The 13936-nt window shown below is 42.7% G+C and overlaps 1 protein-coding gene and 1 pseudogene across 1 annotated transcript; both read right to left on the reverse strand.

Annotated features, from left to right (window-relative positions):
- Positions 1-8092: 8092 nt before the first annotated feature.
- On the reverse strand, positions 8093-12353 carry LOC141020620 (cysteine-rich receptor-like protein kinase 6; annotated as a pseudogene).
- Positions 12354-12521: 168 nt separating this feature from the next.
- Positions 12522-13514, reverse strand: LOC109756599 (cysteine-rich receptor-like protein kinase 6). Its single transcript, XM_073500698.1, has 3 exons — positions 13179-13514; positions 12886-13096; positions 12522-12760 (listed from the first exon to the last, which is right to left on the reverse strand). The coding sequence occupies exons 1-3, from the start codon at positions 13512-13514 to the stop codon at positions 12522-12524; spliced, it is 786 nt and encodes a 261-aa protein (XP_073356799.1).
- Positions 13515-13936: the final 422 nt, after the last annotated feature.

The following is a 13936-nucleotide window of genomic DNA, read 5'->3' on the forward strand; positions in this document are numbered from 1 at the left end:
TCCTCGGCCCTTTGTTAAAGCAATATAACATGGAAGTGGGAAAGAGAAAATAATAATACTAGAGTAAGAGCATCTCTAGCCTTTCCCCTAAAATAAATGAAGTAATAAATGGTCCGTACGGTACTAGTCCATGGACACGGATATGGGAGCCGGTCATCCAACCCTGTTCACTAAACATCCGTATCAATTTTTCTTCTAAATCTGCAACACTCAAAATAATTATAGAAAATGGCACAATTCATTCGTAAATAACATTAAAGTATCCCTAGTACAACAATAGTTAAAATATAAATATACATCCGAGTTAACCGGATGTTTAACAACTTTTTTGAATTCATCGATTCCATATTAAATAACCGGATGTTCTCCATCTCATGGCCCTCCTACTGGCCGAAGTGCAGGCCGGCGTCCGTCGCACTCTTCGGGAGATCGGCGAAGACCTCTGCGGTTCGCCACAGCTGGATGAGCAAGACGAACCCTTGCTGCGAAACACACATTGAAGTAAATATGGCTTACCCGCGGCTATCTTCTCCACTTGTTGGAGAATCTCGCGGTTGGCCCGGACCTGGGTCTGTAGCTCGGCGTGAGTCAGGCGCAGTTTTTGCAGCTCCTGGGCCGCCTTATTCTCCTTCTCCCGAAGGGAGTCGCGCTCGAGATACATGCCCTTCAGGTCCTCCTCGGCCTCCAGGACCCGTTCCTGGTCCCTTCCTCTGGCTACCTTTTCGGCGGCCAGGTCCTTCGCCGCCTTGGCGGCCGCAACCTTCTGCTGCTTGGCCTCCTGCCGAGCCTTCACAAGCTCGGCCATAGTGGCTGTCATTTAAATAGTTCGGCATTAGACACTACTCCAAACACATCCTCCCCTCTTACATATGCACTTGAGGGTGAATTGCATTGGTTGCTTACCTTGAGACCGCTCAACCCGCTTGTTCATCAGGTCAAGGTCCTTCTCGGGCCTCTCAAGCTTCCGGTTCATCTCTACAATCTCCTCGGAGGCAAAGCTCAGAGCCGAGGTCGAAACCTGCATGAAAATCACTCCATAATGAGTCCCATAAATCACTTTATTGAAACTTCGGCGGAGTCCTGGGGGCTACCCACTATTCTTCGACCCCAACGCCAGTTTTTCAAAACCAGCCTTGGGCTCGGGGTCTACTCACTAACTATGCTGTCTAAACGCCATGTATAGTATGTCTTCGGACAACTACAAGGATTTGTAAAGTGACTCTAAGTAGATAAACTATTTTTCGCATAAAGGCAGAAGATTACCTCGAAGCTTGTGATGAGGCCCTTGATGGCCTCGCGCATTCCGGCCTCCGTGGACCGGAATCACTGCAGCGCCGTGCTAGTCAAAGCGTGGTGCTCTTCCTTGAGGGAGGAACCCATCAAGGCTGCCTCCATTTCTTTAGTCCACCCCACGCTAACCTGCCCTTTGGCGGGAGGTGGGGGTGGTAAAACCATAGACCCCACCACCTGAGTGCTGGGCGCGAGGGACTCCAGCTGCGGTGGTGGAGCCTGAGTAGACTTCGGCTGGGCCACTGATTGGCCCATCCCTTCCTGGATGACCTCAGGGGCCCCGCCCCCTTGGCCTTGTGGGGCGAGGACTCAACCTTGGTCATGGAGACCGACTCTTCGGCCCCTGCCGTGTCAACTTAGGGGGGCCGGGGGGGGGGGGGTGTGCTTCCCCCAGCCCTGCTTGAGCTAGGGTGGGAGTGGCGGGATCTGGCGTCCCACTGGCTAGCGGTAACCCTTCTCGAGGAGTCGCTAAGCTGCACCTTTGGCGGATTTTATGAAGGTGCTCATGTGAGTCTAGATCCTGCTAATAGGGGTCAATATAAGGCAAGCCTAAGAACAGTGGCGTACCTCCGGGGTGCCCGTTTCTTCCTCCCCATTGCAAGGGGATCATCTTCTAACTCGTCACAGAGTATGATCTTCTCCAACATGGTGGACTTGCTGGTGGCCCCGGCCGAGGTCTTCTTCAAACTATTGTGGCCATGGGGCGGCTTCTCGGCCTCGATGCCCTCCGATGCTGCCCTCTTCCCCTATGTGGGAGGGTTCTCTTCTTCGTCTGCCTCTACCTTGTCCTCGTGGGTGGAGGAGGCGTGGGTCTCCTCGGGCTGGGTGACCGAAGTCTCCCGATTCCGGAGACCCGCCCTGCCCTTCGGGAGGTTGGACCCTTTGGGGGCCACTACATGCGGCTCCCCGACTAGGAGGGCCCCTAGCAGGGGAGTCCTATCCTCCTCCGGCAGCGGTGTCGGGAACAACATTTGCTCTGCCCTGGCGAGCCACTTATGTAAAAGAGGGGTCAGTTAACCGAGGTCTTTGGAGCTCAGAGAAATATGGAGGTGCAAAAACTGTATGTCAAATACTTACCGGTGGGGCATCGTAGCCAACCTCGAGGCCTAGGTCCTCCCCTTCCTTACAGATCTTGTCCCTTGACAGCTTGAAGAGCCGCGTCCACATGCCGGCCAAGGTGGAGCAGAAGAAGTTGAGGACGGGCTCTGCTTCCTCGGGTTTATGCTCCCACATCGGGGCGGCCCGGAGTTGGAGTGGAGAGATACGGCGGTTAAGCATGACGTTAACCACGTCGGCTAGCTGGAGGTTCTTCTTGCTAGACCACCATTTGATCCTCTTGATCAACGCGTCCACCTCTTTTGGGTTCCCCTAGGCAATGCCCTTCTCCTTCCACGATCTGAGTTTCTTCGAGGGCCCGGCCAAAAAAGGCGGGACCTCTGTCTGGCCGGCGGCGAGTGGCTCAGTGGTGTGAAACCACTCGTGCTGCCATTCTTTGATCGTCTCGATGAAGGTGCCCTTGAACCAGTCGGCCTTCTGGTTCTTGCTAACCATGGCCCCTTCACACTTCGCCAGATCGGAGCCGCTGGACTTCGGCTTGACACCAAAGATCTTCAGCCATAGGCCGAAGTGCGGCTTGATGAGGAGGAAGGCCTCGCAGACCGTGATGAAGGAGGCGAGGTGGAGGATGGAGTTCGGGGCCATGTGGTGGAAGTCGAGCCCGTAGTAGAACATTACCCCGCGCACGAACGGGAGCAGCGGGAACCCTAGACCTCTGATGAAGTGGGGAACGAAAACTACCCGTTTCCCTGGGTTGGGGGCGGGCATCTGCTTGTTGGTGTTGGGGACGCGGGCGACAACGTTGGCGGGGATATACCCCATGATACGCAGCTCCTCGATGGTGGCCTTCGTCATGATGGAGCCCCCAGTGCCCTTTGAGGGTGTCGGCTATGGCTAGGGAGGGAAGCTTGGATTCGTTAAGGAGGAAGAAGGCGAGATGGGATCTGGGTGCTAGAGCTCGAGGAGGCAGCAAGTGGGGGAAATGATAGCGTGATTGCTTGCACTATTATCCTTTTACTCTTATAGGTTGCTGAAAGGCTAAGAGTCCCCCCTGTCACGACGATAAAAACGACACTCCCGCAAAAGATGTCGTTGTATGCATAGGGAGAAACAAAATCTTGATGATATCCCTAAGAAAATGGGCACGATGTCCACCTCGATGGGAGGCGCCAGTATATACTTTGCTCATTACTTCAGAATTATAACTAGTGAACATGGTCAACAAGTCAAAAGAAAATGAATAAAAATGTAACAAAAAACAAATGAAAAAGACATACAAGGATGAATCTCAAACGGTGGTCAACAAGTCAAACCGCTGTACTGGCTTGCTATAATCCACTTCCCTACTTTGGTAAGACCTGTTGTTTCCATTATTCCAAGTACAGAGAAGCGTCCTATTTTCCATTTCCTTTGTTAAGAACATACTTCTTCTTTCGGTTTTGTTTTTGTTAGAAAAATATATAGAGGAGAGGCAGTATGAATTATACTCCCTCCGTTATTTGAACTACCAAAACATCATATATTTAGAAACGGAGGGAGTAGCATTGATAACAAGATAAATGCAGTACACAAAGACACGAAACCTGAGCTTCACAAGCCGGTCTCTACTAGCTCTTGTAAGCTGTACTGTACTATTAGGATGGATTCCTGATGTTGTCAAACCAAAACAAGGGAAAATGCTGTGTTGTCTGCAGATAGTTTGCTTGAATGAATCTTAATCAGGCGAAAAAAGACCCACACCAATCTACAGGCAGCTAACAAATAGATGATGCAAGTTAAGACAACACAATGCACTGAACAATAAATGTGTGTGGAAACCTGGCGTCGTGCCGGATGATGCCGCAGAGCGGGCGTTGGGGTTGTGGACCAGCACCACGAGGGCCCGTCGAGGTGCACGATGCGGAGAAGCTTGGGCTGGAGGAGCGGAGGATGCCCCCTTTCTGCTTTGGGGTGGATAAACACCAAATAATTTATTCGTAGTTATTACTTTTAGTGTAGAAACATCCGTGTTGGGCCAATGTGGTTGGGGGGTTTTAGTCCCACCTCACCACTGGAGGAGCGACGCGGCCGGCTTAAATAGCCACGTCGTGCAAAAGCATTAAGCTTCTCTCTCTTAATAGGAGCTATCAATGCTCACTTTGTGAAGTAATACCGTTCACAAGGTGAGCATTGATGGCCCCTACTATCAGTGAGCAAGAGTTTTATGAGAACTCTTTTTGAATCATTTCAGCAAGCTCCTACAAAAAAAGTCACCAAAAAACCTCGTCAGACAATGTGTCGAACACAGAGAGGGCAAGGTGTAGTCTGGCACAAGTGAAATCGGGTAGGTCGTAGGTGGTGCAATTTGTGGTGGCGTCGGGCTGTTGGGTCCGATGTGGCGGACATGCCCGGTCGCACTAGACCTCCCCATATCCGTCCCAGATTTGTGTTGTATATTAGAGGTATCGTTCAGCCCGAGCGTTTGATGCCGGTTTGAGGTGCTCGTCCAGATCGTTTTTTTACCCTTCAGTGACCGAGTCATCCGCTCAGTCGTTTGAGCGCTGTTTGAGGCGCCCGGCTGTAGATGCTTTTAAATGTTTGAGTCGAATATGTGCAACCTTAACCTATTATATAAGGGTGACACGAGCTAGCCAAATAGACTAGATATAAGTTGGTAGGCTAGATAGAGGTCACTAGAGGGACAGTCCTGGCACCCGTGAAAGTGGTGGCCAGACCACCCGTGGTGTGTGGTCCGAGATGCTTTCTGATACTCTGAATGGGTTTATCTTTGCTCTACTAGGTTAATTTCTTGCATGTGGAGGTGCACATGTGGTCACGCTCTAGGTTGTATCCTATGTTCCGTTAACCTCGTTAACAAGTCTCCATGTCTTTCTATCATAGCTTGTCCTCGGTTTCCTCGGTTGATCAACTATGCCTCAGATTTTCAAACATTCTGGAAAGAGAAGTTGCCCTACTATTGCAAGGCCCATCAAAGTCAGGGGATAATGGCTCGACTAGGCTTTCGACTCAATCATGCTTCTGCACCTTTGCTTTTCCTTGCAGCGGTGACTGTCCAGCATCACTGATATAATTGAGAGAGGGGGGGGGGGGGGCGTGTGCCATGCCATTACCGCTGCTTCACCAGACGGGCAAGTCAATGGGCCATCAGCATTAACCCTCCTAGAACCATATGTCGTCCTCTAATGAAAAATGATCACTAAAAAATCCAATGTACACTAAAATGTTTCTTCCCTAATTTTTTTTCTCAACAAGATGTAAATCAAACACAGAATTCTAAAAAAAATGACAAGTAGATCAGGGCAAAAATATTAAATAAAGCTATGTTTCCTAGTTCTAAGTATTTGAGTTTTTCTTTTGTAGAAAATTTTCTTATAATAGTATTGGACAAACAGTTAACTTAAATTTTTTAAATCATAGTTGGACGATTTTCCTTTAAAATATCGTTGTAATGTTTAGCTTACTAAATTAACATCGAGAAATTCAAGAGTCTAACGAGTAAATTTATATAATGATAAAATTTTCTTTTCTTAGTTTCTGTGACTCAATTTTATGCATATTGCCTTATTTTCACTCATGAGTTTAAATTCTCCAAAATCATCTTGTATTTTTCACGTTGGTTGCTTCTTAGACGCACCTCACTAGGAAAAAAATGTTAAGAAAAATCAATATACGCGATAATTGTAACCCGTTTATACTTAAGCTAAATTATTGCACTAAAGATTATTATCTTCGTCTACTTGAATAAATTCGTTGAGCAGCGTCAATCGAATTAAACTTTGAATTTAGAGCGAATTAAATTGACAATTTTATATACCAAACTTTCATACTTACTTAAACCTTTTCTTATTACAATACAATTTTAATGAGTATTTTTTATTCAGTTTCAACAGTTAATCATATACTAATGCAACAAATATTAATTACAATATTCATTATTATACAATTGTAATGTACATCCTTAAAAAATGGTTCTACAAAGTAAAAAAATAGAAAACGATCTTTTTTAACAAACTTTACAATTTTTAAATTACATATATTCGTATGTATGTGTGGGTTCATATATATTTTGATATCATTAATTAACATGATCCGGAGATCTAAGCATATAATACAATTAATATTTCAAATATGGTTTCTAGTGTATTATTACGTAGCTTATGTGTAGAACCTTCTAGTGCAAAATTGAACTGTTAGAAAATTGGTCCTATAAGTTTGATTCACCTACACTTTGGCAATATTTCATACTTTGTAATCATCCATAAGTTAATTTGTTTTATTAATTCTACTTTTGTATAGATCAATTTAATCATTTCATATGCTCAATTCCAATGCTGTCACATCCCAATATTTTTGCTAATTTTGGAATGTAAATAATTTAAATAGTTTTAGTTACATAAGTTTTTATGATTGCTTGATCTTAGCTTGTTTTGTCTAGGAGGTTATTGATTTTAGTGTTATTTGTGGATCAAAAATAATTTTTAAATTTTTTAAAACCCTAAATTGTCTATAAGGGATTATTTATAATGACAAAATAGACCTACAAATTTGGGTGTAACTTCTACTTGATATTGGGTTGGAAAATAATTTCAATAAATAAAAAAAATATTGAGGCCCTAATAAAAATTGGGAATTAAATTGAACCCTAAAAGTGTTTAGGGAATAAACTAATATCCCAAAATAGGGAGACAATTCACTTATTTAAATTGGGATGAAATTCAAGTTTCCCGAGTCCCAAATATTTTGTTGGAGCTCTGTATTTTTTCTTCTAAAAGATTTTGGAGTAAGTTTTATCTTTGAATGAAATTTAAATTTCAAATGGAAAATAAGACATAAAAATAGAAAATAGAAATAATAAGTAGAATCCTAACCTAACTAGCCTAAAGGCCCAACCCAGGAAGCACTGCAGCAGTAGCAGCTCTAGCCGAGGCGGCCCACAGCCCATCAAAACCGCGAAGCGGTACGCGTTGCCTTTTAAGGCAGCCGTCAGATCCCTCGATCCAATGGCCATTAGCTTCCCCGCATCCCTTCCTCGCCTCTCTATCTTGATGACGTCCTGGCCCCCACTACAGTGTAATCAGCTCGTGAAAGTGGGCATTAGTCATCTCTGTCTGTACTATGCAGGCAGGCAGGCAGAGGTAGCAGTAGACCATGAACATGAACAACGTCCAAAATACTTGTGCTCTTCTTACGTATAGAACAGCCAGACCCGTCCCACTGCTCTGTCAAACACTATAAGCTCGTGAGACTCTCTATACTATACTCTCCATGACCAGTACCACTGCTCCATTATTGCCTTGCTCTGCTCTTGTGCTCTCAAAAAGGGTCTTTGTTCTCAGTCTTTGGTCTTGAGCATTCTGTCAAGCATCTCAATGTTGTTTTCATTCGAATAAAATTTTGATCCACTAATTGGATCTCTCTTAAATCCAAGCTACCAAAGACAGCATTAAATCTATCTCGCCAACGGCAGAAAACTGGGTCTGCACTGCCTGCATCATAGAAAACCTTGTCTTTATTGCAAGTGAAATTTTACACAAAGCTAATCAAAATGACAAAATGAAAAGGCTGCTGAATTCACTATCGATACATGTATTTGCATGAGTTAACATTTTTTTCCAGCAGCAATACCATAATCCCACTTGACAGAAAAACTGACACCCGAGATAATGTTGGAGGCACATAAGACTTTTCATCTAAAAAGACAGTAAAGTGACACTAGTGAGTCTTGTTCAGCAACTGTTTCAAAGGCTCATCTTGGCTCGAGCTTTGTGATGGTCATTCCATTTGAGGACGCCACTTCTGAATTATTATCATTGCATCCACTCAATCCATCAGAGAAGCCTGGCATGGAATTTGGAGTCGGACACTCTGGCTGCTAAGCATGACATTCACGGACGACGTCGTCGGTCTGTCTTCAGGCCTGTTCTGCATGCACAGCAGCCCGATCTGGATGCACTTCAATGCCTGGTCAACGTGAGAAGGATGGTCACTAAGGGATGGATCGATCAACTCGATGACGTTTCCCCTGGTCCAGTGCTCCCATACCTGCACCGGATTGGTAAATTCTTCAGTTATTATGACAGTGATTCAGCCACAAACACGGAGTTTACTGGCATTGGTTCTTAAGTAGTACTTACAAGATTTACGAGACAGACATATTGCTCGGAGTTGCAGGACCCATTGTTTCTTCTTCCCGTGACCATCTCCAAAACCAAAACACCAAAGCTGAATGCGTCCGACTTTGCCGAGTATTGACCTTGCATGGCATATTCAGGTGACATGTATCCGCTGCAACAGCATAACTGTTAATATATGTATGTTCTACTTTATTGCAATACTAAGGCTGACTGTGCTTACTATGTCCCAGCGATGTGCCTAGTGACATCTTCTGATTGATCCCCTCCGAATATCTTCGCAAAGCCAAAGTCAGAAATCTTAGTGTTGTAATCGAGGTCCAATAGGATATTGCTCGCTTTCAGGTCACGGTGAACTATCTTCAATTGAGATTCTTCATGGAGATACCGTAACCCCCTAGCAACCCCAATTGATAATCTTGAATCTCCTTCCCCAATCTAGGTCTCTGTGTTTCTCAGAATCTGCCATTCAAACAATAAGTATCAGCATTGAAGTGGAAGTTGGGCGGTACTTGCACTACTCTCAGCTTGGCCATAGGGAAAAATTTCCTTTTGAGAAATTAATTAATTAATAGTTAAGAGTCTGTACCGAAAAGAATGGTGTCAAGGCTTCTGTTCGGCATAAATTCATACACAAGTATTTTCTCTTGTTCTTCCAAACAAACACCAATGAGGCTCATAAGATTCATGTGGCGAAGCTTAGTAACCAGGACAAGTTCACTTTTCAGTTCCCCTATTCCTTGCCGGGAACTCCAACATAGTCTTTTTACTGCTATTTGTTTACCGTCAGGTAAGACTCCCTGTGCAGAGAAGATGCATACTCATTGGTAAATATATGAAGTTGATAAAAGTAGTACATATATGGCATGGTTTGTACCTTATGAACCACCCCAAAACCAAGCATATTTCCTTCGCCAAATTCATAAAATATTGGCTACAATTGAGGAGGTCTTATCAATAAAATTTCCATTTACACGGGATCTAGGCATAATTCCCAACCCATTCTATATAGAATTGTTTTCATTCCTTCACAAAATAACATAAATTTTTTTGCCACTCTTAGTGTTGACAGATTGAGAAGAAGTGAATCGGTGCTTCAAATATCATCCAACAGATCATTGTACCTGAAGTCATTCGGTGCAGCCCCAGCATTCTCGGATATCCGAAGAGTTTTGTCTCGGCGGCGCTTCTGACATAGGAAGAACAACATAATCGCAAGAATTACCAAATCTGCAGCAACTCCACCAACAACTGAACCACTGATCCTTGTTTTCCTCCTTTGTTGATCTGGCAGCTCGGATGGTGCAAGCCTGTGGAGGAGTGTACCACCTCCTTTTCCACTATATTGCTCTTGGAGGTTAATTAGGTCCCCATGCCAAACAACACACCCGGCGTGATTGTAAGAGTAAGCAGTGCAAGAGCAATTATTCAGACAAGCCACCTGACATTCTTGAGAGCTTTTGACCATTGCACCCCAAGTATTGTCATGTATCCTCACATATGTCATGACATAGAACTTATCAGAGTGGGTGTGCGCGGAGCTTGAGTTGGTCTGGCAGAACAATGGTGCATTCCTCTTGCACCCACCACTATTACCGCTGCTTCACTAGACGGGCAAGTCAATGGGCCATCGTTGTTCCTCACTTCGATAGCCTACTTAGAAACATACATCGTCCTCTAATGAAAAACTATCACTAAAAAAAATCAAATGTACATTAAATATTTTCCCCTAAAAAATTTCTAACCAAGATGTAAAGAGAAAATACACAATTCTAAAAAATGAAAATTAGATTTATGCAAAAATGTAAAATAAACATAATTTTCTAGTTGTAAGTATTTGAGTTTTTCTTTCATAGAAAAATTTCTTATAATAGTATTAGACAAGCAATTGACTTCAAATTTTTTAATCATAGTTGATCCATTTTTTATTCAAAATATCGCATTAATAGATAGCTTACTTAATTTTCCTCGCGACTTTTAAGAGTCGAATGAGCAACTTCATAGTTTTCCTTGATAGAACTTTTACATATATTGCGTTCTTGATCACTCTTTTTTCTTAGTCCCAACTCACCAGTGCAGAAATAATAAGACCAACAATGTACGCTGTCATTGAAACCAATTTCAGTTAAGATAACTATTGCATTAAGTATTATTATCGTTTTGTACTTAAAATATTTGTTGAGCAACGTTGATCGAATTAAATTTTCAAATCTAGAGCGAATTAAATTAGTAATTTTATAACAAAACATTTATATTTACTTAAAATTTGTATTATTATAATACAATCATAATGAGAATAATTTTAGTGAGTTTTAACAGTTAATCATATACAAATGCTGCCAAATATTATTTATAATATTCATTATTATACAATTGTAATTTATATCATTAAAAGAATTGATTATGTAAATTAAAAGTTCCATTTTAAACTAACTTTGAAAATTTTATAAATTACAAATATTTGTATGTTTGTGTGTGTTCATATATGTTTTAATATCATTAATAATCATGATCCGGAGAACTCTAAGAATATATCTAATTAACATTTTAAATATGGTTTCTAGTGTTTTATTAGGTAGCATATTTGTAGAATCTTCTGTACTCCAAAACTGAACTGTTAAAAATTTGTCCTGCAAGTTTGATTCACTCATACGTTGCCAATATGTCATGCTTTTGTAATCATAGGTAAGTCAAAAAAATCATTAATTCTACGTTGGTATACATCAATTTAATCAATTCATATGTCCAATTCCAATGCTGTCACATCCCAGCAAACTCTAGCCGAGGTAGCCCACAGCCCACCAAAAACCTGAAGTAGTACACACTGTGTGTGTTTTAAGGCAGCCGTCAGATCCCTCGATCCAACGGCCATTAGCTTCCCCACATCCCTCCCTTGCCTCTCTCTCTCTCTCTCTTGATGATGCCCTGGCACCATCTGTAACATGAGAAGACATAGCAAATGAATGAATATACCTAAAAAAATAAGCCAAGATAATTCCATAACTTTCTCTCAAAAAAGTAAATTTACTGGTATCACGACCTACAGACCTAGTTGGTCGTCGCACGTGTCCAGTGGCGGAGGCAGGAAAAAATTGTAGGTGTGGCGGAGTTTATGAAGGATCAAACCATGTATTATGCAACTACGCAAGAGCTCACAAGAATATTAGATAAATATTACTTGTGATCAACAAGTTAACCAAGATCCAATATCATGCTAGATATCTTACTAGATAAAGATTACATGCATGACCGATCTCCAATTAGTCATCAATATTAACTAGATAGACATCAAGATGATCTACAAAACATCCAAAAGTAGAGCTGCAAGTACCACTTGCTTTGGATAAATGCTCCTTAAATAAATATGTAGATAAAATCACATGAGAAAATTGATCAATTAGTCATTCAACAATGGTAGAGCACTAGAATAGACTGAATGTGAACGATGAATCGGCGGAGCTTATTTCAGTCAACGGTAACTAAAATTCTGCCATGTTGGTCCCCGCCTTGCCGCCTCCGCGAGATCACAAGTAGAGGAGCGATTATAGTCTCTCATCGCTTGGGTTTGGGCTCAGCTAGGGTAAACATCAACAATTTTACATATGTTAGTGTAGATGTGCGCGCAGTCGATAAGTCACCAGCAATCAGGCCCATCAAGCAGGCAAGGGCCCACCGCTCAGCTCAATCTTCAAACAAGTATCTATGTATTTGCAGCAATTTAGGTATGGAGGATGCCAAGCCATGCCAAATTGCTGGCTTCGCCCTGGCACGCGTCACATGCCTTGCTCTGCTCTTCTGCTCTCGGAAAGGAACAAGACAACCATTGCTCTTGCTTTGGTCTTGCTCCATCCAAATCCAACCATGGCCTTTGTCCATCTAGTCGGCGGCTTCGGTCAACCTTGGTTTCAGTCAGCAGAGGAGCCCTTGGACCTTTCCTTTTGGAGGCTGGAGAGCTCCTTATTACTCATGCTTAGCTGCTTCTACTCGGTAAGGCCTGCTTCGGTTTCTACTAAATCTCTGCATTACTAATGCTGACTGTGCTTACTATGTCCCAGTGATGCGCCTAGTGACATCTTCTGATTGATCCCCTCCAAATATCTTTGCTAGCCCAAAGTCAGAAATCTTAGGGTTGTAATCAAGGTCCAATAGGATATTGCTCACTTTCAGGTCACGGTGAACTATCTTCAATTGAGATTCTTCATGGAGATACCGTAACCCCCTAGCACCTCCACTGATAATCTTGAATCTCGTTCCCAAATCTAGGTCCTTGCATTTCTCGGAATCTGCCATCCAAACAATAAGTATCAGCATTTCAGTGAAAGTTTGGCGGCACTAGCACTACTCTCAGCTCAGACATTGTGAAAATTTTCCTTCTGAGAAATGAATTATAATAGTGAAAAGGCTGTACCAAAAAGAATGGTGTCAAGGCTTCTGTTGGGCATAAATTCATACAAAAGTATTTTCTCTTGTTCTTCCAAACAAACACCAATGAGGCTCACACGATTCCTGTGGCGAAGCTTAGCGACCAGGACAAGTTCACTTTTCAGTTCCCCTATTCCTTGTCTGGAACTCTGACATAGTCTTTTTACCGCTATTTGTTTACCGTCAGACAGGACTCCCTATGCAAGAGAACATGCATACTCATTGGTAAATATATATATAAAGTTGATAAAAATAGTACACATATGGCATGGTTTGTACCTTTTGAACCATCCCAAAACCTCCTTTACCAAGCATGTTTCCTTCGCCAAAGTCATGTGTTGCCGCTCTTAGTGTTGATAGATCGAGAAGAAGTGAACCGGTGCTTCGAATATCATCCAACAGATCATTGTACCCGAAGTTAGTCGGTGCAGCCCCAGCATTCTCGGATATCCGAAGTGTTTTGTGTCGCCAGCAGTGATGAAATAGGAAGAACAACGTAATCGCAAGTAAAAATGCGGCAACTCCACCAACAACTGAACCACTGATCCTTGTTTTCCTCCTTTTTTGATCTGGCAGCTCGGATGCTGCAAGCCTGAGGAGGAGTCCAGTTCCCATGTATTGTTCTTGGAGGTTAATCAGGTCCCCATGCCAAACAAAGCAGCCGGTGTCATTGTAAGCGTAAGTCCTGCTCAACTTATTCCTGCTCAACCTAAGCAATTTCTTGGACGGGGAAACTTGACCCAGAGTGTCGTTCTCAGTAAACTACGACGCTCAATTTCCAGGAAGCTTACCACCAATTGGCAGAATTCAGCAAAGTCTGCTTACAATTTCGAATTAATCGCTAGAATTACACAGAAGCATATTCATAGTGTTTGCTTCTTCCATTATCATCAATTGTCTTTTCTTATTTCTTTTTCTTTTTTTCTTCTTTAAATTAACTTGGGATTTCCAAAAATTACAAATTTCAAAAAGGTGCGAGTTTTGGATTTTTTTGAGAAATAAAAAATGTTTGGAAAATTTTAAAATGTCCGATATTT

This window comes from Aegilops tauschii, chromosome 6 (genome assembly GCF_002575655.3).
Source record: "Aegilops tauschii subsp. strangulata cultivar AL8/78 chromosome 6, Aet v6.0, whole genome shotgun sequence".
NCBI lineage: Eukaryota > Viridiplantae > Streptophyta > Magnoliopsida > Poales > Poaceae > Aegilops > Aegilops tauschii.

Excerpts from the sequence above, each read along its gene's own strand:
- LOC109756599 (XM_073500698.1), bottom strand. The coding sequence starts at position 13,514 with ATGGGAACTGGACTCCTCCTCAGGCTTGCAGCATCCGAGCTGCCAGAT. Across the intron at positions 13,097-13,178 it reads GTTTTGGGATGGTTCAAAAG|GGAGTCCTGTCTGACGGTAA; the intron begins GTACAAACCATG and ends TCTCTTGCATAG. Across the intron at positions 12,761-12,885 it reads CCTTGACACCATTCTTTTTG|ATTCCGAGAAATGCAAGGAC; the intron begins GTACAGCCTTTT and ends TTTGGATGGCAG.